The sequence below is a fragment of the Pogoniulus pusillus genome, chromosome 15 (genome assembly GCF_015220805.1).
Source record: "Pogoniulus pusillus isolate bPogPus1 chromosome 15, bPogPus1.pri, whole genome shotgun sequence".
Classification (NCBI taxonomy): domain Eukaryota; kingdom Metazoa; phylum Chordata; class Aves; order Piciformes; family Lybiidae; genus Pogoniulus; species Pogoniulus pusillus.
The window spans coordinates 4,506,146-4,533,508 of NC_087278.1; the positions used below are offsets into that span (position 1 = coordinate 4,506,146).

Sequence of the window (27,363 nt, forward strand, 5' to 3'; positions counted from 1 at the left end):
CTGCCCTAAGCCTTCTCTTCTGCAGGCTGCACATTCCCAGTTCCCTCAGCCTCTCCTCACAGGGTTTGTGTTCCAGGCCCCTCACCAGCTTTGTTGCCCTTCTCTGGACACCTTCCAGCACCTCAACATCTCTCTTGAATTGAGTAGCCCAGAACTGGACACAGCACTCAAGGTGTGGCCTGAGCAGTGCTGAGTACATACTGAAGACTTAGCCAAAGTAGCATACTTCCTTCCAAAGAGGTCTAGACAGTCTCTTCTTTATAGAGCACCCCTGAGGCCTGCTGTCTCAGTCTCTCCTGAGTTGTTAAGTGTTGGCTTGTTCTGTTTGTTTAAACCTACAACACAGTTAAACAAGAATACCACAAAGGGACTAAGCTCTTTCTGCCTTCCTTCAGAGCTGGTGGTTTGGGGTTTGGCATTTTCCCAAGCAGTTAGCTAGGCAGCATCATTAACATGTGCTACAGGTCTGTTAAACAAAGATCAGATAACCTCCAACCACATGAGTGCATTTTCATGTCATTCTCTAAATAAATTTGATTGTCACTTCACAGCTTTCATCTGTCTTTGAAGATGACCTTTAAAGGTCCCTTCCAACCCAAACCGTTCTATGACTGTAAGGTTCTGGAAGTGAATCTCTACCTTTCTGTCCAGGAAGTTATCATGCCCCACTTCCCAAATCCATCCTGTATCCCTGACTTTACCACTTCTGCCAAACACTCTTTCAATGCATTTTGTCCTGATAAAATCCAATTTCTCCACGTCACTCTCACACCCAGTGCCTTCTGCAAACTCTATGGGAATCAAGTCACATCTTCATGGAGCTGCAGCAAGGAAGGGAATTCTCCCCATTTACTCTGCTCTCCTGAGCCCCTACCTGGAGTCCTGTGTGCAGTGCTGGAGCCTCCCAACAGAAGAAGGACATGCAACTGTTGGAGCAAGTCCAGAGGAGGGTACAAAGACGCTCAGAAGGCTGCAGCAGCTCTGCTATGAGGACAGGCTACAGGAGTTGGGGCTCTGCAGCCTGCAGAAGAGAAGGCTTCAAGGAGACCTTGGAGTAACCTTCCAGTGTCTGAAGAGGCCTACAGGAGGGCTGGGAAGAGACTATTGACAAGGTCTTGTAATGACAGGACGAAGAGTAATGAGTTTAAACTGGAAGAGAGGAGATCTAAATTAGATGTTAGGAAGAAGTTCTTTTCCAGTCAGGGTGGTGTGGATGCTCCCTCTTCAGAGGTGTTCAAGGCCAGGCTGGATGAGGCCTTGAGCAGCCTGTTCTAGTGTGAGGTGCCTGTGCCTATGGCAGGGGGTTGGAACTGGCTGAGCTTTGAGGTCACTTCCAACCTAAACCATTCTATGATTCAATTTTTTTTTTCTTAAACTGAACTTCCTGACCTGGGGGTTAGGACCTGCAGCAAGGTTCTCTTTTACAAGGCTGCCATAAGGAGCTCCAGGATTCTTCATTTCCTAATTTCCCCCCCTCTTTCCAAACTGGGTATCAGAGAAAAAGAAAGGAAGAGGAGAAAAACAGTTACAGTGGGAAAAGGTGGGATGATGACAAAAAAATTCCATGGGAACAATGCTTAGTTAGTGAGGGAAGGGGAAAACAAAATCTCTTACCACTGTCATAAGTAGCTGATTTATTCCTTGGAGGCTGTCTATTGATACAGGCTGAGAGGTTGGTCCTGTGGCTGTTTAAAAAGCAGATATTTCTTAGCAACCTCACTTTTCTCCAAACTTGTTTGTGAGACTGAGTTTGTGCCCTCTTATGACCAGGTGAGCTTTAGAGCAAGACGAGGAGAAGCATTACAAGAGTTCATTTCATGGTTAAGACTATTTCTACACTGGAAAAGCCAAGACTTCTGTGGCTGTTACTCTTTTTATGGCATTTATACCTATGTAGCTCTCACAAGAGTTTTGGAGCACATAAATGATTGCTGTGGCAAAGCTACCTTTTCACAACTGCTGCTAAGTGTTTAGGTCTCAGGGTTCTTCTTTACCCTCAATTTTGATTGAAAGAGTAAAGAGATCATATGATGGAAGTCAACTCCAAGTCTGTTTTGAAAGCTGACAACAAAAAGCCTATTATTTTATTATTATTATTATTATGCAACCCTCACCAAATGAAAAAGAAAGGGACAAAAAAAGAGTTTGAGTCTCCATCATTGTAAAAACAGTCACATCACAAACTGGCTCAATGTTGTCTGGCCAGAAAAAGAGTTTCTAGCATTTTGTCAGTATTAAAATATCCAACCAAACAAAACTCATTTCTGAACATTAACTGAAGTTGTCACAAGTCTAGTTTGAGACAGTGAGGGATTCAAGCTAAAAATTATTCTTCTCATTGCAGGAATGTATTGGTTTAAGGTGATTGGTCTCACTAGAAGGGACGAGGGACAGGGGAAGGGGCTAATCCCCACCCCACAGTGGCACAGTGACCACTACAGTAGTCATTGTCCTTATCTCATCTAACAATTCTGCCTCTGTATCAAGAATAGGGTGTCTAATATGAGTAGGAAAGTGATGGTGCCCCTGTACTTGGCCCTGGTGAGGCCACAGCCTGAGTACTGGGTTCAATTCTGGAAGCCACAGCATAGGAAAGACACTGAGGGCCTTAGGTGCATCCAGAGAAGAGCAATGAGGCTGGTTAGGGGTTTGGAGGGCATGATACAAGGAGTGGCTGAGGGAACAGAGGTTGTTTAGCCTGGAGAAATCATAGAATGGCTTAAGTTGCAAAGGACCTCAAAGATCATTCAGTTCCAACCCCCCACCATAGGCATGGACACCTCCCACTAGAACAGGCTGCTCAAGGTCTCGTCCAACCTGGCCTTGAACACCTCCAGGGAGGGAGCATCCACAAACTCCCTGGGAAACCTCCTCCAGTGTTTCACCACTCTGACTGGAAAAGAACTTCTTACTAACATCTAATTTAGATCTCCTTTCTTCTAGCTTAAACTCACTACTCTTCGTCCTGTCATTACAAGACCTTGTCAATAGTCTCTCGTCAGCCCTCTTGTAGTCCCCTTCAGATACTGGAAGGCTACTACAAGGTCTCACACTATCACAGTATCACCAAGGCTGGAAGAGACTTCATAGATCATCAAGTCCAACCCTTTACCATAGAGCTCAAGGCTAGACCATGGCACCAAGTGCCACGTCCAATCCTGCCTTGAACAGCTCCAGGGACGGCGACTCCACCACCTCCCTAAATCAATTAAACAAGAAGAGGAAGAGCAGTTTCATGCTGCACCACAGAACTATCCATGTCTCTACTCCAGAAACAAACCTCTGAAAAGGTCTTTATAGATTTGAACATATAAAACAATACTTAATGTATAGAGAATGTTCTTCACATAACACTTCATTAAGATGTTAAACCCTTGCTGTTAGAGGCTTTGAATGCTACAAATGTGCATTGCTTCAAAGACCAGTTGAACAAGTGCATGGGAGAAAAATCCACTGGAGCTGGTAAATACAAAGACAATGCATCTGTCTCTGAAAGCTGATGCAAACTGCTGGAAACTGAGTGCACTGGAGGAAGTATTACTTACTGTATGCCTGTTTTGCTACTATAGTCTAAGATCAACTCACAACCACTGCTGAAGAGTACCTGTCTAGAGGGATCTTTGTGCTGCTCAAGAGCCATTCCTAAGTTTTTTAGACTAACTATATTAGTAATGTGAAAAATCTGCTCTTTGTAGGCACCAGCTGGAAACACCAGGTCATAGAATCATAGAATCAACCAGGTTGGAAGAGACCTCCAAGATCATCCAGGCCAACCTATCCCCCAGCCCTATCCAGTCAACTAGACCAGTCAGTGGGTACTTCTCATCACAATCTAAGTGAGCTTCAGCTAGCATTTGTGCACTGCAGATATTAACATCCTTACATAGTCATGGAAGTACAAGGACAGTGAAGTCACTAATCACAGAAACATCCAAATTGGAAAAGCCCCTCAGAATCACCAAGTCCAACCTAGAACCCTACGCTACAGGATTCACCTTAAACCATATCCCTTAGCACCACATCCAAACCACCCTTAAACACATCCAGGCTTGGTGACTCCACCACCTCCCTGGGCAGCTCATTCCAGTGCCTGACCACTCTCTCCATGAAAGACTTTTTCCTAATGTTCAATCTAAACCTACCCAGTTTCAGATTGAAACCAAAATGCAATGAAGCAGTCAGATACTTGAGTGACAAACAGCATCAAAAAGCTCAGTAGAAAAACATTTTTTTTCCTAGAGAAGAGTTTGAATTATGCACAATAAATAAGGCTTAGGGCTCAACATTGCATAGTAAGGATGAAAAATATTGAATAGCTGCTTATTCATTGAGCACTGTCTCCCCTGGGCTGCCACTGAGGTAAGGGCTTTATGGAATAAAATATAACAGGATTGTGTCATTTAAAAAAACACCTAATGCCTGCATTCAGGGGGCTACTCAAAATGCATTGGCAAGCTTAGCTTTACCATTAAAACAAACTAAACCATCCAAGACTCATAAATCCAGAGAATGGGTTGGTTTGGAAGGAACCCTTAAGATCATCTAGTTACAGCCCCCCTGCCATGGGCAGGGACACCTTCCACTAGATAAGTCTCAAGGCCTCGTCCAACCTGACCTTGAATACCTCCAGGGAGAGGGCATTTAGTCTAAATCCAGTCCAAATCCAGCCCCTTACAGCATAAAGCCATACCCCTTAGTCCTCTCACTACAAACCCTTGTAGAAGGTCCCTCCCCAGCATTCCTGTAGGCCTCTGTCAGGTAGTGGAAGGCTGCTATAAGGTACTCTGGAGCCTTCTCTTCTCCAAGATGAACAGCTCCAGTTCTCTCAGCCTGGCCCCAAAAGGGATTGAGCCCTCTGACCATCTTCCAGCAGTTCGACACTCCTCCTGTGCTAGGGGCACCAGAACTAGATGCGGTACTTCAGGTGGGGTCTCATTAGAGCAAAGTAGAGAGGGAGAATCACCTCCATTGTCTACACCACTACAGAATCATCTTAGCAAATTGGATGATTCAGGATCTCTATCTACCACAACAACCTCTTCCACTTAAACTAATGGAGCAATTGTTGGCATTTTATTAACCACTATTTTAGTGATCAAAGAAAATGAGACAGCTTGCAAATGCCTTTAACAAATACTTGTTATGGGAAGGAGACATGAAATGCCAGGCTTTGGATGAAAACTATATTTCAGTAGATATAAACCTTATTCTGTTGAACAGAACTCTAGTTGCCCTGTTCCTCGGATGCCTCTTCTGCTCCTCACCAGTGCTGGCTTCCATGGTTAACCAGTCTCAGTTCTTTCCACTCTCAACTCTTACACTGCTTTTCTTTAACAAGGATTCCTAGCATCCCATCCTGTTCAGAATTTTAGATACACCCTGCTTGCTGAAACACTCCAAATATCTCTGTTCAAATCTCTCTCCCTCCACCTGTCTTCTAACCACATCTTCTTACCTAGAACACATGCCTGTTGCACTACTTCAGAGGCCTCACTTTCACAGGATCACAGGAGTGATTTCCCATTGGAATAGGCTGCCAAGGAGGTGGTGGAGGCACCGTTGCTGGAGGTCTTCAAGAAAAGACTGGATGAGGCACTTGGTGCCATGGTCTGGTTGACTGGCTAAGGCTGGGGGATAGGTTGGCCTGGATGATCTTGGAGGTCTCTTCCAACCTGGTTGATTCTATGATTCTATGTCAGGGGTTGGAAGAGAGCCGAAGAGATTGAGTCCAAACCCCCTGCCAGAGCAGGACCATACAATCTGGCTCAGGTCACACAGGAACACATCCAGACAGGCCTTGAAAGTCTCCAGAGAAGGAGACTCCACAACCTCTCTGGGGAGCCTGTGCCAGTGCTCTGGGACCCCTGCAGTAAAGAATTTCTCCATTGTGTTGAGCTGGAACCTCCTGTGCTGCAGCTTCCATCCATTGCTCCTTGTCCTATCCCAGGGAGCAAGTGAGCAGAGCCTGTCCCCCCCTTCCTGACCCCCAGCCCTCAGAGATTTGTAAACATTTATTAAACCCCCTCTCAGTCTTCTCTTCTCCAGACTCTTTTCCTGCTTATGTCATGGCTCACATCAGTCTGCAATCAAGATTTATATAGTCTATGTGAATGTAAAATTAGAGGGGAAAGATTTAACTATTGTGACAGGCAGAGAGATTTGTAATGCATGCATATGGTATATAGTACATGTTTTATTTCTGCAGTTGGTATATTTAGTTCTCTGTGCACATTATGTGAGAAGATCCCTGGCAGATCATTAGTGCACGTGATTATGCAAGACACTGCTCTGCAATAAATATGCACCAAATAGGAAGCAGAGTGATTGCAAATTACTTCTGAGCATAATCTGGCAAATTAGCTGTACAGATGACAAGGAGGATATGGAAGCAGATAAATAATTACACTGGAAAATTGAAAATTAAAAATAAGATTAAATTAAGGTTTCTTTTAGGAAATCTTAGCAATGACCTGAGATTCTGGGGTCACACTGCTGATATTGATATGTCAGGGTGTTAGTCTGCAAAAATAACCCAGACATGGCTTCATTACTTGTATCTAGTGGCATCTAAAAATAGGAAACAGTGACCCTGACAAGTCAGCAAATAAACATGGAAGACATTAAACTCACAGCAAACTCTCAGAACTACCAGTATCAAACACATGGCAAGCTACTGTGGTAGTAGGCTTGATGGGGCAAACATGGGCTTATCCATGCCAGACATGTTCCCCTGCTCCCCCCCCCCGGGTTCTTCTGTGCTGGGGGAAGCAAGCACGGGAGAGAAGGATGTAAGTCCTGGCTTCACCTAATACGGTGAGGCCTGGCAAAGTGCCATTTCCATTGGCTAATCTATGTCTAATGCCTCACTAGGTCTCAGGCTGGATATTGATAAAAAGGATAAGCAAGTAGCATGGGGTGCTGCTGCTGCTGCTGCTGCTGCCTTATTTGCATCCAGAATTTGCCAGCAGAGCTTACCAGGAACAGGCTCTAAATGCCTGCAAGCTATCAGCCTGCATAGCCTGCATGACATTGTGCTGAGACTGCACATCGCATCCTGCCTGCACCTGAAAGTCTCCTGCACAGACTGCAAGTCCTGGAGATACACAGATCATCCAGAGGAGCCAGGACACAAGGTCAGAGATTGTCTGCCTCTTTCCCCAGGAGCCTGGGAAGAATCAAGTCTCAGCAGCCAACAAGACATAGTTCCATGTGCTTTGGGAACTGTCTAATTTACACTTTGTGAGCAAATACTTAAAAGCCTCTTCCAGTATAATATTTGCTTTTGCCACTTTAAGAAATATCACAGTATCACAGTAGCATCAGGGTTGGAAGAGACCTCATAGATCATCAAGTCCAACCCTTCACCACAGAGCTCAAGGCCAGACCATGGCACCAAGTGCCATGTCCAACCTTGCCTTGAAGTGCCCCAGGGACGGCGACTCCACCACCTCCCCGGGCAGCCCATTCCAGTGTCCAATGACTCTCTCAGTGAAGAACTTTCTCCTCACCTCCAGCCTAAATTTCCCCTGGCACAGATTGAGGCTGTGTCCTCTCGTTCTGGTGCTGGCCACCTGAGAGAAGAGAGCAACCTCCTCCTGGCCACAACCACCCCTCAGGTAGTTGTAGACAGCAATAAGGTCACCCCTGAGCCTCCTCTTCTCCAGGCTAAACAATCCCAGCTCCCTCTAATAAGTGCTAATAAGTGCTCTGGTTTTGCCTGTGCCCTGCATGTACAAATCTCCAACCTGTGCATTTTTGAACCTGTGATAAGTTTTCTGGCAAGTTCTAATGCTAATAAACAGCTTCCATAGTTATTAACAATCATTGCCTGGATATCAAAAATTAATACAGCTTGTTCATTTTGCATAAATCACTCACAATTACTTTATAATGGTTTTGAAATTCAGGCAGTATGACACCTATTCCAGAACATATTCCCCATTCTAATTTACCAAACTAGTCTCTTTTTTACCTTCTCTAAAAGGTGTCTTTTTCCTGGGCACTTTGCACACTGCCACAATGTGAATACTGATAATCCAAGTTCATATGCTGCTCCCAGGGAAGATATGTACTCAATACTGGTCAGGCCACACCTTGAGTGCTGTGTCCAGTTCTGGGCTCCTCAATTCAAGAGAGATGTTGAGGTGCTGGAATGTGTCCAGAGAAGGGCAACAAAGATGGTGAGAGGCCTGGAAAACAAACCCTATGAGGAGAGGCTGAGGGAGCAGGGAGTGTTCAGCCTGGAAAAGAGGAGGCTCAGGGGTGACCTGAAAGGAGGTTGTAGCCAGGTGGGGTTGGTCTCTTCTGCCAGGCAACCAGCAACAGAGCGAGGGGACACAGTCTCAAGTTGTGCTGGGGGAGGTATAAGATGGGTGATAGAAGTAAGTTGTTGCCAGAGAGAGTGATCGGCATTGGAATGGGCTGCTCAGGGGGTGGGGTGGGGTCACGTTTCCATCCCTGAAGGGGCTAAAGAAAAGTCTGGATGAGGCACTTAGTGCCATGGTCTGGTTGACTGGATAGGGCTGGGTGCTAGGTTGGACTGGATGATCTTAGAGGGCTCTTCCAACCTGATTGATTCTATGATTCTATACTTCACAATTTCACCTACTTCAGCACTTGTCTGAGCTAAGGTTAGGAAAAAATCCAGACACCATTCATCACTTTCCTACACATGAAAGAAATTACCAGTGAGTGAATTTAAATAGTAAATAGGCTATCAATGGGTTTGTAATGAATGATGGGGAGGGCGAAACCCACACACAGAACAATTAAGAGAATAAACCCACAAAAACTAACCCAAGTCCAGCATGAAAGCCTGTAGCGGTGCAAGAGGTTATTCACTCCCAGCTGCAGGACTTCACAATAGCTTTGACTGAAATTCATGAGGTTTCCATCTCCAGCCCATCCCTCCTACTTGTAATTCTTCATACAAACTGTTTCTGCCTGATTTGCTATCATCTACAAATATGCTATAATTTACAAGTATGCTATAATCAGGCAAGATCATGGAGCAGATCCTCCTGAAGGCTCTGCTAAGGCAAATGGAAAACAAAGCAGAGGTGATTGGTGGTAGCCAGAATGGCTTTACCAGGCGCAAATCATGCTTGACAAACGTGGTGGTTTTAGGATCAAGCCACAGCAACAGCAGACAAGGGAAGGGCAACTGACAACATATACTTGGACCTGAGCAAGGCATTTGACTCTGTCCCACATCACATCCTGGTCACCAAATTGGAAAAAACACAGACTTGATGGGTGGAGCACTGCCAGATACAGAATTGGCTGCATGGTTGCACACAGAGAGTGGTGAGCAACAGCACAACGTCCACCTGAGACCAGTGCCAAGTGGCATCCCTCAGGGGTCAGTGTGGGACCAGTGTTGTTCAATATCTTTGTCAACAGTATGGACAGAGCATTCGAGTGCACCCTCAGCAAGCCTGCAGATAGCACCAAGTTGTGTGGCACAGTCAACTTGTTAGAGGGAAGGGATCCATCCAGAGGGACTTGGACAGGCTGGAAAGGTGGGCCAGGCTCAACAGGAGCCTGCAGTCTGAGTGCAGCTCAGACAGCAACCCTGTGCTGACCTGCAGCAAGAGCAGTGTGGTCAGCAGGGCAAGGGAAGGGATTCTGCCCCTTTACTCTGCTCTCCTCAGACTCCATCTGGAGTCCTGTGTGCAGTTCTGGAGCCTCCAACACAAGAAGGACATGGAACTGTTGCAGCAAGTCCAGAGGAGGGCCACAAGAATGATTAGAGGGCTGGAGGAGCTCTGCTATGAAGACAGGCTACAAGAGTTGGGGCTCTTCAGCCTGGAGAAGAGAAAGCTTCAAGACCTTAAAGTAGCCTTCCAGTATCTGAGGGGGACCTACAGGAAGGCTGGGGAGGGACTATTTACAAGGTCTTGTAACGACAGGACAAGGGGTTTAAACTGGCAGAGGGGAGATTCAAACTAGATGGTAGGAAGGGGTTATTTCCAGCAAGGGTGGTGAGAAACTTGAACAGGCTTCCCAGGTAGGTTGTGGATGTTCTAGAGGTGTTCAAGGCCAGGCTGGATGAGGCCTTGAGCAACCTGTTCTAGTGGGAGGTGTCCCTGCCTATAGCAGGGGGTTGGAGCTGGATGATCCTTGAGGTCCCTTCCAACCTAAACCATTCTATCATTCTATAGTTGATATACTGCAATCTATACTGGCCCTTGAATCCCAAAGAAACCCTCTAGGAGTAGGATTTCAGAGTGTTGATGACAATTCTCAGAGCAATTTAGTCCAGCCAAGTTTCAGCCCATATTTGTCCTCCTCTGCCATCCACTGCTCACAATTTTGACTTAAAGGAGACTACTCTACAGCAAAGTTAAATAGCATTTACAGTTTTCTTCTTGTTCACAGAGGCAGTTGCCCCCTTGTAAAAAGCAATTAAGGTTGGTCAGGCATGATTTGAGCTTGGTAAATCCATGCTGTCTGTTCTCAGTCACATCCTTGTCCTTTGTGTGCCTAGAAATTACTTCAATGAAGATATGGTCTGTGACTTTCCCTACAATAGGTTAGACTGGTGAGCCTGCTGGCCCCAGAGTCTCCTTCTTGCCCTTTCTAAAGATGGGTATAGCATTTTCCCTCTTCAGTCATCACAAACTCCCCATGTTTGGCATCATCTTCCCAAGATAACAGTGCCCTCATAGTAATATAGGTCCCTATACTCTTCTACTGTGCTTCACTGCCCCACAAATTTTGCTAGCAGACCAAGGAGTTTGGGAAATCAAACTCTACCATCAAAGAAAAACAAGGTGGAAAGAGGAATGAGTGTCTCACTTTTCCCATGTGGTATGCACCTTAAGTACCTTGACCCAGTGAGCACTGGGTCCACATTTTCTTTTGCTGCCAGCATATTTCACAGAATGATCTAAGTCAGAAGGGACCTCAAGGATCCTCCAGCTCCAACCCCCCACCGCAGGCAGGGACACTTCCCACTACAACAGGTTGCTTAAGGCCATATCCAGCCTGGCCTTGAACACCTCCAGGGAGGGAGCATCCACAGCCTCTCTGGACAACCTGTGCCAGTGTCTCACCACCCTCACTGCAAAGAACTTCTTCCTAACATCTAGTTTGAATCTCCCCTCTGCCAGTTTAAACCCATTACTCCTCATCCTGTCATTCCAAGACCTTGTAAATAGTCCCTCCTCAGCCTTCCTGTAGGCCCCCTTCAGATACTGGAAGGCCACTATAAGGTCTCCTTGAATCCTCTTCTCCGGGCTGAAGAGCCCCAATTTTTGTAGCCTGTCGTCATAGCAGAGCTGGTTTTGCCTCTCCCATCCCTCATTAGTTTCAACTCCAGCTAAGGATTTTCCTGTTGTGTTCTTGCACCCTTGACACACAGGTAACAAACCCCATCTCACATAACCTCATGCATTTCATGAGGTTATCATGTATCTCTAACTTAAACCATCTCAGATTCTGCCTCTTAACCAGACAATCAGCTCTAAAATATAAAATAAGATAAAATCCACCTATATTTTGTTTAAGCTTAGTTACTGAAGTGGCTACATATACACAGATATGCATACACACATATTCTCTGCCTACACCTTCCATTACAATTGTTTTCCTATTTTTTAATGCAATATTTTTACCTACAGAACTATTTAAATCAGGGATGTGGTTCAGTTTGAAACTAAATCATTCAATATCTACTTTGAGGTGAGCTGAGTCACTCTGTTCCCTACAGATCTCTGTTGGCTATAATGGGAACTTAAACACCTAAGCACAGCCATCAACACCTATACAAACATAGTATAGAGAGCCAGTATAGTATAGAGAGCCAGTGGCATCCTGGCCTGCATCAGGAATGGTGTGGTCAGCAAGAGCAGGGAGGTCATTCTGCCCCTGTACTCTGCACTGCTTAGACCACACCTTGAGTCCTGTGTTCAGTTCTGGGCCCCCCAGTTTAGGAGGGACATTGAGATGCTTGAGCGTGTCCAGAGAAGGGCGACGAGGCTGGGGAGAGGCCTTGAGCACAGCCCTACGAGGAGAGGCTGAGGGAGCTGGGATTGGTTAGCCTGGAGAAGAGGAGGCTCAGGGGTGACCTTATTGCTGTCTACAACTACCTGAGGGGAGGTTGTGGCCAGGAGGAGGTTGCTCTCTTCTCTCAGGTGGCCAGCACCAGAACAAGAGGACACAGCCTCAAGCTATGCCAGGGGAGATTTAGGCTTGAGGTGAGGAGAAAGTTCTTCACTGAGAGAGTCATTGGACACTGGAATGGGTTGCCCGGGGAGGTGGTGGAGTCGCCGTCCCTGGAGCTGTTCACGGCAGGCTTGGACGTGGCACTTGGTGCCATGGTCTGGCCTTGAGCTCTGTGGTAAAGGGTTGGACTTGATGATCTGTGAGGTCTCTTCCAGCCCTGATGATACTGTGATAGTCACCAGTGGGTGTTCTAAGCTAGAACTAAATTGCACTCAAGATGTCCTTTTTTTTTGCATTTCTTCTTTCACATGTGTTTTCTAAAGAGATAAATGGGAAATGGTAAGATCATTTAAATAAAACTCCACATGGAATTAAATCTCACAGAACCTTTCTTATTTAGGTACATTATAAACAATTCAGAGATGTTAAATTAGGTACAGAAGAGTTGTTAGATTGCTTCTTCAATGCATAATGAGCATACTGAAAATCCTGTCATCAGGAAAAAGTAATTAAAAGCTAATAGAAGTCTTCCCATAAAGGCAATAAAGTTTAAACAAATTGCATTTCCTGCTTTCCAAAAGGATCCATATACATGGAACTATCTTACCAGTAGGCAGAAGTTAACACTGCTTCTTATGTCTCAAATGTTTAAAAGCTATCAAAATATTTTACCTTGAAGTAAGAAAAAGGATTGTGATGTGCAGTGTGACTGCAAGTGGCTAGCAGAAAAAATCCACAGTGGATGGCAAATCCAGCTGTGGAATCACTTCTTCAGGAGAACAAGCTAAACTTTCTGAAGGGAAGGGAGTGTAACTGCACTCTATGCTGTATTGTTCCTTAGGGATCATAGACCAGTAGCACAAATTAAAGCAGTGTATAGGATGCTTCAACCTATGCCTAGGTCAGGGCAATAAATAAAATGACCCAGAGCTACGAGCATTCTTTCATAGCTCAGCCATGAACAACCACATGAACTGAAACTGGGACAAATAAAAGAATCTACCTGTAGATTTCTGGAGACATGGATATGTTCTCCTTGATCACTACTGCAGTGACCAAAACCGCCTGTCTTAAAAGCATCTGTATTTGCTCATCATAACATTGCCAACCTTGACAAGTCACAAGATAGCAGACTTTTCAGATGACATCATTCTATTTCATTTATTTCCCCTCTTAGTCCTGCTATAAACTACCACTTAAAAGCAGCCATCTCATATCTCAATTTGAAAAATGTATGAAGCAGCACTGATTCTATTGAATTACCAAACTACTAAAATCATCAGTCAGACAAGAGGAAAAATGAGATGGTGATCAAAATGCATTTATCTAGTCCTCCACAGACTTAGGCATCAGCCATCTAGTGGAGCCTAGGAGAATTCTGAGAGAATTCTTTCAAGTTACAGACATTTCAGCTTTCTGGGGTTTTTCTTTTCCTTCTCCTGTATAATTTGTTTTATTAGTCTTGCTGACTCCATCAGAAACTCCATCACTATTCCCAGTACTGTAACACTGCAACTTTTTAGGCTATCAGGTAGCAACAGGACGAGGGGGAATGGAGCAAAGCTGGAGGTGGAGAGAGTCAGGCTGGATGTGAGGAGGAAGTTGTTCAGCATGAGAGCGGTGAGACCCTGGAATGGGTTGCCCAGGGAGGTGGTTGAGGCCCCATCCCTGGAGGTGTTTAAGGCCAGGCTGGATAAGGCTCTGGACAGCCTGATTTAGGGTAGGGTGCCCCTGCCCACAGCAGGGGGTTGGAACTAGATGATCCTTGTGGTCCCTTCCAACCCTGACTGATTCTATGATTCTACATCTTGATCTTTATATATAGGTAGATGGTTCTTGCTCGTAATGTGTTACATTTGGCCTAAGGTAATAGAATGTACAATTGAACAATACTTAGAAAACAACATCTGGAGTAAGGAGGAGTGTGCTAGTTTGAAGCTAGCTAGAATGTTTTGGTGAGAAAAACTAAATTATTGGCTGTGAAAGGAAAACAATGGTGATGCCTACTTCCCTCGGTTAGACGTTTATCTGTAGAGATCAACTGTAGAGCTGAGAATTCAGGACCATGATGAGCTCCTCGGGAAGATGCATCACACAAACTTTGTGAACTGCCTTGCCCTCCACAATGCAATTTCTACAAGGTGTGCTGAATGCCGCCCATATTGCTGCCTTTACATGCTGAAAATGCTTCAAGCTTGCAAAGAACTCTAAGGAAAACCATAGATAACATTTTGTCTAAACTCAGAGACAAAGCATCTATCTGAAACAGCAATAAAAATAAATCTAAGAAAACAACAACAGGAAGGTTATGTTTCTGAAGTTCATATATTCAGACTCAAGACAGCAGTGAATTATCAAACAGCATAAACTAAATGTTGCAGTGATTGTTGCTTTGCATTTCTTATTGAAAGACAAAATGAAGAAAAAATATATATGCTTCCAAAAGACTTAACTTTCCTATATAAAAGGCAAAATGAAGAAAAATTATATAGACTTCCAAAAGACTTAACTTTCCTAGTCTGAGGTGATTAGGGCAACAAGGCTGGTGAGAGGCCTTGAGCACAGCCCTACGAGGAGAGGCTGAGGGAGCTGGGATTGGTTAGCCTGGAGAAGAGGAGGCTCAGGGGTGACCTTATTGCTGTCTACAACTACCTGAGGGGTGGTTGTGGCCAGCAGGAGGTTGCTCTCTTCTCTCAGGTGGCCAGCACCAGAACAAGAGGACACAGCCTCAAGCTATGCCAGGGGAGATTTAGGCTGGAGGTGAGGAGAAAGTTCTTCACTGAGAGTCATTGGACACTGGAATGGGCTGCCCGGGGAGGTGGTGGAGTCGCCATCCCTGGAGCTGTTCAAGGCAGGATTGGACGTGGCACTTGGTGCCATGGTCTAGCCTTGAGCTCTGTGGTAAAGGGTTGGACTTGATGATCTGTGAGGTCTCTTCCAACCTTGGTGATACTGTGATAAAGGCCACTAGGGAAACCTGAGAATGCTGCCTTCTGCTTGGAACACCAGTACAGAAACCTCTACATAGTAATTAAAAGTACTTAACTACACTTATTTATTCTTATATTATTTGTTATCTAGAAAGTCTGGACCAGATGATCCCTGGGGTCCTTTTCAACCTGGCATTATGTGTAAAATTAGAACTTTGATGCCCCTGGGAGCTAAATGTAACAAACATTTGCCATTTCATTCTGTCTGCTGCTGGTCTGAAGTAAGTACCTTCTAACATAGAAAGAAGTGACCTCAGAAGTGCATGGGCCCAGACCCTTACTACTGCAAGCCTCATAGGATCAACCAGGTTCTGTCCAGGTCCCTCTGCAGGGCTCTCCTACCTTCCAACAGACCAACATCTGCTCCTAGCTTAGTGTCATCTGCAAACTTACTGATGCTGGACTCAATCCCCTCGTCCAGGTCATCAATAAAGATATTGAACAGGACTGGGCCCAGCACTGATCCTTGGGGAACACTACTAGTGACAGCTGCCAACTGGATGTGGCACCATTCACCACCACTCTCTGAGCTCTGCCATCCAGCCAGTTCTTGATCCAGGTATAGGATCTCTTCATAGAAAGTTTCTCCCACTTTAAACCAACTATTTTAGTGACAAACACAACCAGTGCCCTTATTTTTGTTGATAAGGTGACCCATTTGTTATTTAATCTAAAAAACTCCAACAACTTTTTTAAGTCTTAACCAAAGCTTCATAAAGTGTTTAAATGTTTTAAACCTTTTTTGCCCTGCAAGATCTCTCTAAGCTTGATTTGCTTTTGCACAAGAAGCTGAGTGAATCACAAGGCTCTGCACAAGGACAGCAGTAGATCCGTGCGGTGCTCAGTGTGCAGAGGCCATCAGGCTAAACTGTGGCTATGCTGCGAGCAAGACACTGCTCTGAGAAACAGATGAGGAAACAGATTGCAACTCGCAGACTGACAATCTGCTTGCTGGGTTTCTCATACTTTAGAGGAGAAATATCTTGGGCCAGGCCTACACATGGCATAGCTGTGCTGAGCACGGATAAGCAAAGAACGGAGTCATTCCCTGCCACAGTCTGCCAAGCATACAAGAGGAAAAAAACAGCTCCTTGAAGGCTGCTCCACCCTCCCATGCTGTGTAATGGCCAACAAAGAGCAAGCAGGGGCCAATTCAGCCTTCCCTACTACCCTGTGCCAGTTGACATTAATTCATATTCTATCCTGCAGTCCTGTTAAACATTCATAGCTCTTTTAACATCTGAAGTGTAAAAAGACTACAGATTAGCATTTCATCAAGAACTATCATTTTTTTCTTTAGGCTGTAACATATTAGTAGGGAAAAAAAACCCACATATGTGACTGCAAGTGGTAAAATAAGAGAATCATAGAATCAACCGGGTCGGAAGAGACCTCCAAGATCATCCAGGCCAATCTATCCCCCAGGCCTATCCAGTCAACTAGACCATGGCACTAAGTGCCTCATCCAGGCTTTTCCTGAACATCTCCAGGGATGGTGCCTCCACCACCTCATTTGAGGTCTCTGAGATACATCAAAACCTCCCAAGTTATTTTGTCCTAAAACACTTTGAAAGAAATGAAGCCTGTCTCTTCCCAGCCATGAAATATTGGATGGTCACTAAAAAAAAAACATGTTATGGATATACAAATAATGAGATTAAATACTGGGTTTGTTAAAAACACTTTGCCTTTTTTAATGTGTTAAATCATTTAATGGGCTGCAGGAATTAAATGATACATTCTTTCAGGACTGTGGGATTTCACTCTCATGTTTTTGTTCCTATATTGGATTTAAATAGAAGTCAGTGAAACAATTTAAACATCTGTGAAAATTATCCTTGCAATCTACTGCAAAAAAAAAAACACCTTTGTTTTATTTTTTATATGAAACATACTTAATGTACCAATATATGACAAATCCAAGGAGTGCAATTCCAGAAGAAACAGAGAAACTAAAGCTCCCTTACACTTCAGCCTTGTAAACTTTGAATGTTTTCTGAGGTGTTTCAAAATATCCTTGTTTCATAGTAAAAGAACAGCCCTCTAGGCCTGCACTAATGGTTTGGGTTAGAGAGTGTAGCCTGCACACAGGTTTAACACAGCTTTAGATACTCTAATGTATCTCACCTAGAATTTAGATCTGTCTACACAGGTCACAGCTCTTTGTTAAAGTCCATCAGCCCATGCTAGTACCCCAGAAACTCACAGGCATCTAAAATGCCACAATATATCTGGATGTTAGGAGGAAGTTCTTCACAGAGAGAGTGATTGGCATTGGAATGGGCTGCCCAGGGAGGTGGTGGAGTCATTGTCCCTGGAGGTGTTCAAGAAAAGCCTGGATGAGGCACTTAGTGCCATGGTCTAGTTGACTGGATAGGGCTGGGTGCTAGGCTGGCCTGGATGAGCTTGGAGGTCTCTTCCAACCTAGTTGATTCTATGATTCTATTGAATTGTGGTAGTTTGAAGCCAGCTGGAATGTTTTGGTGAGAAGGATTAGATCCACACACTCATTCATTCATATATTTATCTGCATGCTTGAACAGCCTTCCAGAATGCTGTTTTCCTGAATTGTTGTCACCATTTAAAATAATGACTTAGAAGTCAGCCCTTTAAAAAGCAGATAATTTACTCTGCAATTGACATCAATGAATAGGTTCAGCTATAAAACAACCAAACAAAGCCTTGCCCTATTTTTCCCCAAAGTGCCATAAAACTCACTAAGAGTCAAGAAGAAGGAAAAAAAAAAGTGATAAAAATGTAAATAGATCAGAGCTCAGACAGTTTGTTCCCTGGTTCAGATCACAATCAATGTGCACTTGTCAATTCATGAATATTAAATTCCATTCACAAGGTGCATAATTACTGCAAAGCAAATTTCCACCAGAAAAGGCACCAAGCCACGGAGGGCTCAGCCACAGAAACTCTTTCCAGCACTCAGGAAATCTGAGCTGTACTGCTACTCAGGCTAACATATCAGGCACAGTGTTAGCCCACTTTCTGCTGAAACACTTGGATTTTTCCAACCTAATGCTAGGAAGAGCATTGCCAAAAGGAAAAAGAAACAGTAACACAGACTTTTCTCACCAGAACAGGCCAGGTACAACTCTGGGACATCTTTTTAGGAACTGAGCAATAACCATGATCACTGGAACACTAAAATTTACTGCCAAGTACAAAAGACTATATAAAAAGATGAAAAGTATGTCCCTGTTTGGTTTGTGGGGGTATATTTTGTCACTTTTATTTCATTGTAACTTTCAAAAGCAGTTTTTTAGACTAATAAACTGCCTCTTCAAAACCCTAAACAACCAAACAGTGGTACAGCTCCACTAGAAACCTAAATCAATTGATCCTTCAGATCATCTCAACCAACCTCAAAGTCAAATTTTCACACTGCACAATCATAGCCCTTCTACAGCTTTGCTATTTTCAGTAAGTGTTGACTTCCTAAACAGCACCAAAATGACTGAGTTTGAACCATTCTTCCGTTTCCATGTGTTCTGGACCAAAACAAATCCAACCTTAGCCTTGCATGTCATTCTGGACTTAATCCATATTTCCTGGCATCAGTTAGATTGTGCAACCTTCCCAAGAAAAGAGGTATGTTAAAATACCTGGTACACAGAATTCCCTCCTGAAAACAATTTCTTATCATGCATAGTAGCTTCTACTTTAAACATTCCTGGTAAGAGCAAAGAAATGAATAAGATTCCCTCTAAAACACGTTGTGTCCAACAGTGTGTGAGACTGTGTTGATGCATTAATCTATTATGTATTGTTATTTTTTAATGCATTCAAATCATCTTTTTTTTCTTACTATCAGAAATAATTCAGCAGCTGTAAGCCACATTTGGACTTCTCGTTTTTGAAGTTACATTTAAAGAAGTCGCAGATGAGAAATATCATAAATAAGGCAGTACCTGTTTTACTTTGCTTTACTTTTCTTTAAGCTAAGTACACTCCAAGAAAAAAAAAGGGGGGGGGAGGGGATGGGGGAAGAGGAAAACAAAAGCAACCAAACCACACCGTAGTTGAGTTTATACCCTAAAACAATGAGTAACAAACAATGGCTTTCATGACCCATCTGTGCGTACAAAACACATGGCTAATGTGTTCCCTATACACCAAGCAAAACCCTGCCGTTTAATACAAGAGAAAACCACAAGCAAACACAATCCCTTCTGCATCAACGCAACTTGGGGTATACAACATGAAAGTAACAGTGGAAGAACACAGCACAGGCACTGGCCCCGAAAAAAGTCACTACCCAAGTCATGCAGGGCAACTGGATTACAAATGGCCACACGGTGCACTGAAACGAACTTAATTCTGCGCTTGCAACAAATGAGCATCACACTTCAGGAGGGCTCATGCTTTAAATTCAACCAATTATCCGGTGCACACCTTGCTCTGCAGCCTGTTCAAGCACAGCACAAAAAGCACAACGTGTTTTCAATTTGGGCAATGAGCTACTAATTAAACAACGGCGCAGTAATTGATTCAGCTGGGGCTTCAGAGAACTTTGCTAAACCACAGGTATCTGAACTGTTGTTTGCAGCACCAAAACCAGCTCTAGGACAACAAGACTTTACAATAGACTTTAAACAGGCATAATTTGGACAGTTGCACTAAATCTTCTTTGAGAGAGAACACTAAAACAATAAATATATCGACCAAGGAGGCACTGGCAGTAGGATCACAAATTTAGTTTTGTTTAGGATCTTTCCATTTCTCTAGGCATTTTTTTTTTCCCCCTGGAAGGGAAGAAAAGAACACCCACAAAATAAAACAAAAAGCCCATAAACAAACACACACACACACACAAAAACACACAGAAAATAAGGGCAAAAAGCTCATAAACAAACACACACACACAGAAAATAAAGTAAGAAGCCCATGAACAAATACACACACAAAAACACCCAGAAAATAAAGCAAGAAGCCCATAAACAACTACACACACACAAAACACCCAGAAAATAAAGCAAGAAGCCCATGAACAACTACACACACACAAAACACCCAGAAAATAAAACAAGAAGCCCATAAACAACTACACACACACAAAACACCCAGAAAATAAAGCAAGAAGCCCATGAACAACTACACACACAAAATACCCAGAAAATAAAGCAAGAAGCCCATGAACAACTACACACACACAAAACACCCAGAAAATAAAACAAGAAGCCCATAAACAACTACACACACACAAAACACCCAGAAAATAAAGCAAGAAGCCCATGAACAACTACACACACAAAATACCCAGAAAATAAAGCAAGAAGCCCATGAACAACTACACACACACAAAACACCCAGAAAATAAAACAAGAAGCCCATAAACAACTACACACACACAAAACACCCAGAAAATAAAGCAAGAAGCCCATGAACAACTACACACACACAAAACACCCAGAAAATAAAACAAGAAGCCCATAAACAACTACACACACACAAAACACCCAGAAAATAAAGCAAGAAGCCCATGAACAACTACACACACACAAAACACCCAGAAAATAAAGCAAGAAGCCCATAAACAACTACACACACACAAAACACCCAGAAAATAAAGCAAGAAGCCCATGAACAACTACACACACAAAACACCCAGAAAATAAAACAAGAAGCCCATGAACAACTACACACACACAAAACACCCAGAAAATAAAGCAAGAAGCCCATGAACAACTACACACACACAAAACACCCAGAAAATAAAGCAAGAAGCCCATGAACAACTACACACACAAAACACCCAGAAAATAAAACAAGAAGCCCATAAACAACTACACACACACAAACACCCAGAAAATAAAGCAAGAAGCCCATAAACAACTACACACACACAAAAGCACCCAGAAAATAAAAGAAGCCCAAGAACAACTACACACACACAAACACCCAGAAAATAAAGCAAGAAGCCTATAGATAACTACACACACAAAACCACACAGAAAATAAAACAAGAAGCCCAGAAACAACTACACACACACAAAAACACACAGAAAATAAAACAAGAAGCCCATGAACAACTACACACACACAAAAACACACAGAAAATAAAACAAGAAGCCCATGAACAACTACACACACACAAAACACCCAGAAAATAAAGCAAGAAGCCCAGAAACAACTACACACACACAAAAGAAACAACCAACAAACCCAGGCAAGAGAATAAAACCCCAAACCTCCCAGTTAATTCACGTTCTAGGTCAAGAGTGTTTTAGTTCAGCCTTCCTTTGCTATGCCTGCTGTAGTACTGGACACTAGCACTGACCCCTGTGCTGCAGATGCCCTCGTTTGAATAGTGGCATATATCATAACCCACCCCCCCGATAATGCTCCTACTTAAGAGCATGATGAAACTTACCATCAAAGCCACGCTGTAGCTTGCCTGAGGTATGACTAATGACTAAAGTTAAGTCTTTTCACCCAACACGGCCAGTAACCCAATTTCACTCCACTAAATCCAGCTACCTGGAAAGTATTAATGCTCCTCTTTTATCCTGCTCCCTAAGTTTTACACCTTCTCTGCCTTAATAATCTCACATTAAAACAAACAAACGAACCACTACAATAAAAAAATCCCATTCTTTGTTTTCTAGGCTGATTGCTCAATTTCTTCTGCAAGTGAGGTGAGCTACTACAGGTGAGGGTATGGGGTGAAGCCATGGCTTTTCACACCGAATTCCACCACACCGAGCCTTCTCTGTGATCAAAGCTTCCATCTGGGATTGAAAGTGGTCATTAGAAGGTGAAATAGCAACGGGTGGATAATTAGCCCATGGTGCACATTAGCCCAGCAATAAAACCCTAAGTTGTGCACCGTTATCTAGGAGCAGGATGAACGTGTACCTTACTGACGCATTGAAGGCAAGAAATTCGGTGCCGCTCCATGAGTAAAATGCGTGCCTGTGACTTTAAGCACAGGCACACTTGTACTTGGCGAGAGTGAACCATTTATTGTTACTATGCAGGATGCAGGGATGGAAATGAAGATGAGAGGGGCGATGATGATGACAGGGAAGAAGAGGTTAATATCCCCAGCATCTGACGAGGAACGATGTCCCTACCTCAGTAAGCTGGATAAGGGAATAGCTCCAGATCCACTGCCCAGGATCCCTCCTTTCCTCCCAGAGAGGAGTTTCTCCACCAGAGCCACATTCCCAGTGCGAGCAGCTTCCAGCAGTTCCTGGTCCTTCCCCATGGTAAGGCACCAAGCAGCCCCCCAGGCACCCCGCCGCGCACTCGGAGAGCTACACCCCGGGCCACAGCCGCCCCCTCTCCACAGAGCGGTCTCCGCTCCTCAGACCCTGCCTCAGAGCAGAGGAGAGATTCCTGCAGTCCCTTCCAGACCAGCAGGAGCAGCAGCAGGAGGGAGGAGGAGATTCACCTCCTCCTAGTTTCACTGGATCATTTCTGGGTGGAGTGTGGAAGATAAAAGAGGGGGGGAGGACGAGGCCAATAAAGAGCCTCCCCCCACCTTCCATGCATACACCCTGAGCCCCGGCCCGGAGGACGGGTGGCGGAGCGTCGCGGCAGGCGAGCGGGCAGCCTCGGCCCCCGTGCCCGCGGCCGGCCGGGCAGAGGGAATAGCGACCCTCGCTGACGGGCGGCAGCAGGGCGGGCCGGGGGGCGGAGGCGCAGCCCTGACTTGCCAGGCCCGTTGCTGGGGAGACGCGGCCGGCGCGCGCTCAGTGGCTGCCGGGCCCGGTGCCCCCTGCGCCTGCCCCAGCCCCGCCGCCGCCGCCGCCGCCGAGAGCTGCTGCCTGCGGCCCCGCCCCGCCCCGCCCGCCCCGCGCCGCCGGCGCCTCGCGCTCCGCTGCGGTGCCGGTAGGGTGGGCCGGGGGCGCGCGAGCACGCCCGCCCCGGCAGCGGCACTGCCCTCCGCCCGCCCCGGCAGGTGCACTGCCCCCCGCCCCGGCAGCGGCGCCTTCCGCCCGCCCCGGCAGGTGCAATGCCCCCCGCCCCGGCAGCGGCGCCTTCCGCCCGCCCCGGCAGGTGCACTGCCCTCCGCCCCGGCAGCGGCGCCTTCCGCCCGCCCCGGCAGGTGCACTGCCCTCCGCCCCGGCAGCGGCGCCTTCCGCCCGCCCCGGCAGGTGCACTGCCCTCCGCCCCGGCAGCGGCGCCTTCCGCCCGCCCCGGCGCCGGGAGGGCCCCGAGCGCGGCCTGCCGCAGGTGCGCCGGGGCGGCGGCGCCTCCGTGCGCTGCGGAAGGGGACAGGAGGGCCTGGCGCGGCCCGCGGTGCGGCAGGCGGCGAGGCTCCGCTGTCCGCAGCGGGAGGGAGGCTCCAGGAGGGGAGGGCGGGTTCCTGGGCAGCACGGGCAGGCTGGAGGTGGGCGCTGAGGCACAGCCTCCCGAGGCGAATTAGCTGCAGGTGTGGTTGGGGTGGGGTTGAGGGAACTGTGGCTTAAAGCATGCGTAGGTAGGGAGGATTTAACCCCATCCGGGGACGCGGCAGGGCGCTCCGGGACGGATGGGAGCCTGCTCCGTTGAGCAGAGCCGTGTAGGCAAAAAGGAAGATCCGGGCCTCGGGGAGGGCAGGAGCGACACTGAGCTGCTGTCTGGGCCTGCCGGGCAGCGCAGATGCCTCGCACCCATCAGACGCCAGGAGCGTGGCTCTCCAGTGTTTCAAAGGCTGACAGGTTTAGCAATGGATTTGGTGTCCGAATCGGTCGTCCCTTTTGTTGCTGGGTTCTATTCCGGGTTTCAAACGTGCAGCCTTTTTAATTGTGTGGCTTCTCCATGCACCAGAATTAGCCCTTCCTTGCGACTGGTGCTGGTGCTTACGAGCTGTGTGGAAAATACTTCGTGCTGGCCAGCCCGTAGGTGCATCTGTGCTTAATGCACCATTTAACACTGTGCATATAGGAAAAGAATCACAGAATGTCAGGGGCTGGAAGGGACCTCGAAAGATCCTCTGATCCAGCCCCGCGGCCAGAGCAGGATCGCCTAAAGCAGATCACCCTGGAACACAGCCAGACGATTCTTGAGTATCTCCGGAGAGGGAGACTCCACAGCCTCCCTGGGCAGCTGTTTCCAGGGCTCTGTCACCCTCACGGTAAAAAATACTTCCTGGGGTTCACATGGAACCTCCAATGCCTCAACTTCCACCCGTTGCCCCTTGTCCTGTCGCTGAGCAGAGCCTGGCTCCATCCTCCTGGCACTCAGCCCTTACATATTTATAGACATGAATGAGGTCACCCCTTAGTCTTCTCCTCTCCAAGCTGAAAGCCCCAGCTCCCTCATTCTCTCCTCATAAGGACAATGCTCAACTTCCTTAATCATTTTTTTTGCCTCAAAATTACAGCTTCATATTCCATAAGTAGAACCCTAGATAGAACAGGCAAGCAGAAGACCCCTTCCTGTTTCCCTGTGGAGATCAGTGGTTCACTCTGCTCCCAAGATGTAAACCACAGCAATGGCAAAATGACATTGTGGTGGGCAGGGTTTTAATGTTATGTTTCCAGAGAGAGAGTGTTAATTACTCCAAACCTATGGTGCGTTCAAATGAGTGGAAAGATGCTTGTTGATTTCACAAATGATTGAGTTTAATCCCTGCCAGTAACAGTTTCACTGATGTTTTCTTGTGGTTTTATTAGATAATATTTAATTAACATTGCTTATCTTTGAAAAAAATAGGTATTTTTCCCCCTAGGATCAGCTTTTCTCTTGCAAAGGAAACAAAATGTTGTTATGAAAACCTCTTGTGTGTAGCTGTCCACAGCACCAAAACAGTATCTTTAGCTAGAAAATGCAATGTCTATAGTTAGACATTCACAAGATGTGTGAAATGTCTTCTCCAGGGTTGTCAACAGGACATGGAATTGAGCAGTGACATAATAGGTGGAGAGACTCTATAATGAAGACCTCTCTGATTGAAAGAGTGTGATTCTGTGATCAGGAGTGTTTCATTATAGCTTAAGTAAATGTATAATCACATGAATTAGAAATTACAGCCCAAGTCCTTAGTCAGAGTAGAAAGCAGTAATTTAAAGCTGGAGTAAAAAGTTATGTATCTTGTTACCAGCCACATCAGCACTATTTCCAAAGGAGTTAGCCATAAACTATGGATACAGCTGCATTCCAAAGCTTCTTGATGTCCTCTTTTAAGGCAGTCATAATTCCCCTTTATTTCTGCTTTGATTTTCATCACATGCATAGCCCCATAAATACCTTCTGAATCTTCTGCAGGAATAGGTTTCTTCAGGTTTGCTGAGAGCCTCTGAAGGAGGTGCCCATATTCCATGAAGAGCTAATCCTCAGGCAAGGGTATGTCCATAAACCTGTATGTTTGTGACAGATTGGAAGCAGACAGGAAGGAAAACTCAGGGGTTTAAGATTTTTTTGTTGTTGTTGATGTGGTTAGATCAGCAGATGGCAAATATGACTCAGTATAAACGTTACATAATTCTTCTTGGGGAAAATAAAATCTCAAAACTCTGCTCTAATTGAAAAGATCACCCAAAAAATAAGATGTGTGGAGAATCAGGACAGAAGTTATCAATGGAGCAGATGCATGGAGTAGCCAGCACATTCAGGAAGATTTTATGAATGTAGTGAGGTTTAAAACATACCCCAGGAAACTCAGCAACTTAGTACCCAACAAAACTGTGAACACCAAATGCAGGGCTTGCACAAACAGCTCTGTCAACTTGTAAAACAACAAAAAGGGAATCTAAGCAGCACTGTGTAATGGGGCTGCTGAAGCAAGGAATTCAGAACTGGTCTGTTTCCAGAGATGAAATCAGTAGTGGACTGTATTCCCAAACAAAGCCAAAACAAAAACCCCAACAAAGTACCAAGACTCAGCTGACTGTAAATGGCCAAACCTGGGTGGACTCCTTTGTGTCTGTAAATATCTGCATGCTATCACCCTGTTAATATCAGGACAACAGTGTGGAGTGTTAAATAGTGTGCTAGTTTCATAGAATCACAGAAGCAACCAGGTTGGAAGAGACCTCCAAGATCAGCCCGACCAACCTAGCACCCAGCCCTATCCAGTTTGAGCCTAGCTGGGATATGTTGGTGAGAAGAATTAGATGGTAGGCCATGAAAATGAAACAGTGGTGATGTCTGCTGCACTCATAGGCTTGCTGAGATGTATTAAAAACAAGAACACAAACATAGATAACAGTTTGCTCTGGCTGCCTCCCTTCTTTCTCTAACCTGCTGTCTGTTTAACTAATCCCTCTGCTTCCTAGCTCTCCTGGCCAATTCTCCAAACTCACCCTGAATGTAAGGCTAAGTCTGCGATAATGTAGAGGGGTGGAAATGAGGTGGAAGGGTGGTTGAGAGCCCCTCCTGGGGACTCTGGTTTCTGGGAGGGCTGTTGTGTTTCTGTATTACCATTTTAACTTGTATATTTCTGCATATAGCTGTAAATATATTGTAAATATCTGTTTGTATATTGTGCTAACCTGTAAATATAAAGCTTCATTCTAATTTTCAGCTTGGCTGAGTCTGGTCTGGGTGATTTCTTAAGTGTGTGTGTGGGGGGGGTGGGTAACACCCAAAACATCACAAATATGTATAGATATATATAATATGTTAACCAGACATAGAAAATAGAAACAATGCTTTACAGTTCACAATAGATGAGGGGAAAATAAAGATTGTAAAATAGCCAAGAGCTCTTTCAGAATGTTATGTGCTTTTGCTATACCACAGGAGAATTTTGATTCTATGCTTTTAGTATTTGCAAAGGCATTTTAAGTTATGACCACTGCAGCTCTCAGAGTCTAAGTGGCATCACACTTTCAATCTCAGAATTTCTCTTAACACAACATATGCCTTACCTTCTGTTTTCTTCCATTTTGTAAAGCAGCAAGAGAAAGCACTTAGCCTACCTAAACACTCTTTAGCTGGTTTGTGACTAGAAAGGGCCAGGACTGAATGCAATAGGCAGGGGCTTTGCTTCATGTCTTTAGAATGCAGCTATCGCTTGGCTTCATTCTCATTTCGGAGTGACAACTTCCTCATTTCCCTCCACCTGCAGCCTCCCATACTTAAAGGCAAATGAAACACCTACTTTCTAACATTCTCTGACTTTCCCCTCTGTATTTTCAAGCAGGAAGTCATATGAAAAACTGAGTTGTAGTGTTGAAAAAAAAAAAAACCAAGTCTGTGGTATTAAAAATAGTTGTGTAGAATAGCAAACATATCAACATCCTACTTTCAGGACTGTCTGCTA

At 45.2% G+C, this 27,363-nt stretch overlaps 1 protein-coding gene across 1 annotated transcript in view; it reads right to left on the reverse strand.

The window, feature by feature from the left end:
- Window positions 1-22,844, reverse strand: part of LOC135181611 (ankyrin repeat and sterile alpha motif domain-containing protein 1B-like) — a 58,454-nt gene extending 35,610 nt beyond the window's left edge. Inside the window, 1 exon segment of the mRNA XM_064154845.1 lies at window positions 22,244-22,844. Coding sequence (XP_064010915.1) covers window positions 22,244-22,377 — 134 coding nt within the window. The 5' untranslated portion in view covers window positions 22,378-22,844.
- Window positions 22,845-27,363: the final 4,519 nt, after the last annotated feature.